Raw genomic sequence first — 6,000 nt, 5'->3', positions numbered from 1 at the left:
AATTAAAATCTACAGACTGCACTTTGTCAGGTACATCAAGGACGGAAATGTTCTTGCCAATCACACTGTTGATCCCCAAGTTGATGTGACACTTTCCGATAGTCGTGGCTGCCAGAACACCCTGATTTCAAAACCCGTAGAGGGCCATTGCTTCCCCAACCAACTCGCTCCCGCAACGCACTGCTGCCAAGGCACCAAGGAGGCAATCATTCCTTCCTGTGTCTGTGATGCCAAGGAGCTGGTGGTCGCCATTCTATTTAACATGCATCAGCAGCGCTGTTGACATGGACCTCTCTTCGCCTGACTTTTTGGAAAATTCTAGCGAAAGTGACGCCACATGTGGCCCGCCCTTCCACATATGCATCAGGTCTCTCAAGTTGACAGAAGTCTGTCTTTTTCATGCCTATTTTTGCAAAGCATTGGCTCAGGCTGGCCTGGTAGTAATGTGCACTGTTGTCTTTGTAAGTTTGTCAAAAGCAGTGTGAATTTTCATGCAAGTGTAGCTATGAGAAACAACTTTATAGTTACTGCAACACTCTGTACTGATTTCTTGCTTTTCCATTGCCAAAAGTTAAGAATAATATTGAATTAAGTTTATTGTAAAATTTTGGATTACTTTGTTATGCATTAATTTTCTCTTGTAAACCTTTGTGTCTGTGTACTTGTGCTTGCAAATCGCGCAATCTCGAAATTAACATGCACCAACTAATTTCGCTTATTTTCTTCCTGCAGGGCCACTAAAACTGAGGGAAGGTCGTTTCCCAAATGCACTTAAATATGGTCGTATTGTCTTCAACCATCAAATGTTGCACCATTTCCAATTTCACCAATAAGTTTTTGTTATACCTTTTAGATTAAGCCAGGTTTATTTCGTTCATGTCCTTTCCTATGTTTGTGTATCTGTGGTGCACTTGGTTTGCTCATATGTGAATAGTATTTTGATGTCAAGCTGGCATTCAGTGTTTTGGTAAGTTGATGAGTTCATTGTGCAGTGTAACATATATTCCTAGCAGTTCGCGATGAAAAAATCCGTAAACAGGGGGGGGGGGGGTGCTCAAGCCGACATTTCGACAAGTGGACTTGTCTTCAAGGCAACTTCAAGGCAGAACAGTTCCAGCCTTGAAGAAGACAAGTCCACTTGTAGAAACGTCGGCTCGAGCACCCACCCCCTGTTTACCAATTTTTTCATTGCAAGCTTGCATCTTCCCCTTCCTGCCGTTTTTTGGATTTCCAAGCAGTTTGATCATTTAGGCATGTCAACGTGGTTTTCCATACGTTGCTTCAGTGTATAGCCACTGTATTCACTTCAGATAATGAGTTATATGTAGTGATAAACTGGAATGCCTAAGCACCTGTGGTAGTGTGACCGAAATATTGCCTGGTGAATAACTTACATTTTACTACGTGGTTGATACCATGGTGTACATGATGTATAATGCACAAAACTGTTGATGTAGGGTTCAGCACGAAAAACTGTGATGACAATTGCAAATGTTTTTTTGTTTTCATACTTTCCACTTTGCTTCATGTTGTCTTCTCTAACTCATATTTTCTTTCGCATGCTTCATGTGCTGAAATATCGAGGTTCTTTTTCCGTGCAGCATTGTATTGATATTTCTGTATGAAAAAGGCGATAATTAGTTCTTTCGGCCAGTGCTTCATGCAGTAGTATGCATACAAAGATGCACAGCTTTTTAGGTATTGTATCGAAATTGTAATTTAAGTTGGACCTTCATGTATTACCAGCGTTGTTATTTATGTACAAAGAGGTGGGAACTTGTGTGAGATTCAGTGCAGTCTTACCACTGCAGGAACATGTTTTCGGTGGGGAAGTGTCATAATGTACTCTGCTAACAAGTGCAGCAACCCTTCTTGACTGGTTGGTGGTGCTGTCCAGTTCCCTGGAGTGCGTGACACGCAGTTTGCATGCCTTCCTGCACTCCTTGTGTCTTTGCAGTTTCCCCGTCCTTGGTGTCCCTGGAGCAGTACTGTTCGCTCGTGTCTGTTAAAGACGAAATGCATTCCTGCCGGCTGTGCACCTATGTGACCAGCAAAAAGGGGCACATGAAAAGACACCTTCGCAAGCATACGGGCGAGCACCCTTTCCAGTGCAACATGTGCCCTGCTCACTTTGCTCAGAGCAGCAATCTCGTGGCTCACATGCGCACCCACACCGGAGAGCGACCCTTTTCATGTGTATACTGCAGTGCATCCTTTTCGGTGAGAGGGAATCTCCTTCGCCACATGTGCAGCCACACAGGAGTGCGTCCCTTTTCCTGTGTGAACTGCAATGCATCCTTTACACGGAAACACAACCTCATTTGCCACATGTCCAGTTGTCGTGCAAACGAGAAGCACTGAAGGTGAGAGGCGTGGAGGCTTTCTTTGAAGGGGGATCAGTGTGACGGGACTTAGTTGGACAGAGGCGATATTGAAACGTGTCTTATTAGGGCGACAAAAAAGTTTGAAGGACAAGGCAAAGAAAACGGACAGGATGCAGCACTAATTAAACATGTCTTCCGCAGCACTAATGTATAGTGCTGTGAAAAACACACCTAATTAGCACTGCGTCCTGTCTGTTTACTTCACCTAGTCCCTCTCTGACTCTCTCGCACTTGACGACCATGCCTGTTCAAATGGTTGGCCAACATCATGCGTGGAGATCAGGAAACAATACTGAGCACCATGATTTGCTTATCTAAACATTCGAATCTTATAGTATACTGCTGCATGGCATGGCAGCACATGTTAATTCTGTCTGTATTTCCCACCAAATTCAAGTGCTCAAATTCGTATCACCAACTAGAGCTTGTGTTTTGATTAACCCTTTTGACCCTGGCAGTGTCAACTGATACCACCACACAACATTTCCCCTAGCACCTCGGAAATGAAACCAAAACTGTCCATTCTTGGGGGAATAATTCTTCAATGATCCCCACTGCGATTGACACCAAAGCTGTGGCATGCTTGCGGAGCTGGGAGCCGCAAAGAAGAAGCTTGACCGAAGTCATGGGTGACGCTGAGGCGGGGAAGCGCCATTTTCGGGTCGACATACCGAAGCCGTTTCAATGAGCATCACACTGAAAAATGAGACGTGGTTCATATTTTGTGTACTCTAGTGAGTAGCAGGAAAACAGAAGCTATTTTTCGCATTGCACAACCGCTGATGACCTAATTTTATGCCATGTCTGTAAATCCATTAATACTTGCACCACAGGCTCAATTTTTTGTTTGTGGTCTGAGGTCCTAACTATTAGGAAAACATGCATAAAATAAGTATCCGACCAAAATAAAAGATGCAGGGCTGAAACTGTTAAAATAAGTAGTTGCACGTGATTGGCAACTGAAAAAGTCATCAAGACTACCCAGAAATGTAATTGATAACAAGGAATTTGTTATATGCAAGATGTTTGATTCCAAAGGTAAATGTCTGTGTGGGTGTACTGTTAGCATATGTGCTGGCTATATAACAACAGTGATCTCTGTACTGTCGCAGGTGTGTCCATTCTTTCTACAAAGAACACAGAAGTTTCATATTTTGGACATTGCCATGAAAGCCCTGCATCAGCTTCTTCATGGAATTCATTCTCTTGTTTGCTGCAGTTCAATTCATTGTAAAATCAGAATTGTGATGACAATCTGCACATGTTTACTGGCTGCTGCCTCTGATGGGTTATCTTGAAACAAGTGAAATGAAAGATGTTTTTGCATGTGTTAGCCCACGAAGATTGTGCAGAAAAAGAATGGAATTTATTTCACTGTTTAGTTTTCGGATCATCAGCATAAAGAAATTGTGCTGGTCCTTACAAAGCAGTCATTTGTGCAACATAGGTAGTACTGAATTGGTCTTTAGAGGCGTTCAGTAGTGCATTTGTTCTTGTCTAGCTATGAGAAACAATCTTATTTCAATTTAATATTTGTTATAGATAAGCTACTTCACAACAAGTGGTAGTGACACTTTGCTTTGCACCGCAGTATGTTAACAATAATATTGAAATGAGTTTGCAGTGGAAATCTCATGTCACTTCATAATGCAGTTTGCCCAGTCATTCTATGTGTTTCAGTTCTTGTGTTTTGCTGTCATGTCAGCAGAGGATCAAAACTGGCATGTACGAACAATTTTCATTGATTTCATTTTACTGTGGCACTAACCAAGAAATAATTGTTTCTCAAATGCACTTCATTGTGGCTGTATTCTGGTCAACCATCAAACATGGCACCATTTTCACTTGTATAAATCTTCTTGTTATATCTTTATGTTGGCTTCGTTCATGTAGATCAATCACTCAGTTCTTTTAGTATTATTCACATGAAGATAAGATACTTAATATGTACTGATGAGCTAGTTGGTGAGCCATGATATTTGATGAAGCAGCGCACAAAAGGACAAATTCACGCACACATAAAATGACCAAAACACAAGCGCTGTACTGCAACTGATGCTTTATCGACGAAGGACCCGTCTTATGTAGAATAATACGCACATGCACACTGACAGCAGTGACATGCGCACTGACTGCAGCACTGACAGCACTTTTTTGTGGTCATCAAGACCACAAAAAAACAAAACCAAAAAAGCAAGTTGCACAGATATGACAGGATTTTGGATAAAAATTGCAAACAATATATGATTATAGACCAAGGTATCGGGGCGCTTTTTGTAGAGAATGATACTGAGGGGCAACTGACACATTTATCTTTCCATTTGTCAATTTCCATTGCCTCAAGTATTTCTCGTTTCCTTCGTGGGTTCCTTGTGCACAACCTTTGTACCTGTCCGAATGGGAGCACAGCCACAATCCCTACAGTGAAAGGCCAAATGTCCAGAATCTTTAGCCATGAAGTGACGGTTGTGTTCCGTTAACCGCATGATTTAGGCACCTGCCCGTCTGACCAATGTAAACCTTGTTACAGGTCAGAGGGATCCTATAGATCACCTCTTCCATGCAAGTGACGTAGGGGTTACGGTGCTTGATTTTGCACAGGTGCGCGTGCTTCTTTGCAGCATTCACTTCTATGCACAGGCCCAACAATCGCACTGGTGTGAAGAACACCACATCAACACCGGCTTTTTGGTCTATCTTTTGCAGATTGTGCAAAATGGCATGCACATAAGGTATGACCACAGTGCTCTGCCTGTCCCTGCTTGTGGCACCACTTGTCTTTTTTGTCCTTTTGTGCAAGCATTCTGCAACAGAAACCAAGAGGTTCGACGGATACGCAGAGTGCCTGAGGCGGCTCACCTGGTTAGTGAAGCTGGCTTCACATTTGTGCGGACAGGAGTTTTGGAGGGCATATGAATGAGCAATTGCTCTCTTTACAAGTTTTGACTGCTCCGATTGGCAGGGGAGGATGGGTTTGTTGCCCCTTGGTTCATAAGCTTAACATATATGATCAGAGGATACATATATACCAAGATTTAAAAACCTGATATAACCACCGATGGACAGCTCGTACGTAAGTAACAAAGATGTGAGGCACGAAGTAAATGCGGCCATAGCGTTAGATACTGCAGAATCAAAGTTCTTGTCTTCGCACTCTAAAATAACTAAGAAATCGTCGACATATCGGAAAACTCTAGTCACCTGCTGACCTTGAAACGCGTAATTTAGTTTCCTGTCATGTGCAGCCAAATAAATGTCGGACAGCACTGGTGCTATGCAGGAGCCGATAGAAATTCCGTTATTCTGGATGTACATTTCGCCTTCCCATTCCGCAAAGGTAGAATGCAAGTAAGCCGAGAGGAGTTCTATAAATTGGCGGCTGTGAATACCGGCACTGTTTTGAAATTTCGTGATAAGACGGGTCTTTCGTCAATAAAGTATCAGTTACAGTACAGCGCTTGTGTTTGTGTCATTTTATGTGTGCTTGAATTTGTCCTTTTGTGCGCTGCTTCATCAAATATCATGAAGGTAGGTACGTCAGTTATATTCTGTTGTACAAACTCTAGAGCATGTGCGAATAGAGTGTAATGGCAGGAATATAGGACATTCTCATCAG

The 6,000-nt window shown here is 42.6% G+C and overlaps 1 protein-coding gene across 1 annotated transcript in view; it reads left to right on the top strand.

Annotated features, from left to right (window-relative positions):
- The window catches only part of LOC119406823 (zinc finger protein 271-like), a 33,887-nt gene continuing 27,887 nt past the window's right edge, over window positions 1–6,000 (top strand). The window contains exon 1 of the mRNA XM_049420223.1: window positions 1–2,358. Within this exon, the coding sequence (XP_049276180.1) occupies window positions 1,927–2,358 (432 nt within the window). The 5' untranslated portion in view covers window positions 1–1,926. The remainder of the gene's footprint in view (window positions 2,359–6,000) is intronic.

This window comes from Rhipicephalus sanguineus, chromosome 10, assembly GCF_013339695.2.
Source record: "Rhipicephalus sanguineus isolate Rsan-2018 chromosome 10, BIME_Rsan_1.4, whole genome shotgun sequence".
In the NCBI taxonomy this organism is placed as follows: domain Eukaryota; kingdom Metazoa; phylum Arthropoda; class Arachnida; order Ixodida; family Ixodidae; genus Rhipicephalus; species Rhipicephalus sanguineus.
The sequence above is the reverse complement of the archived record's forward strand: the minus strand, read 5'-3'. Positions and strand labels throughout refer to the sequence as shown.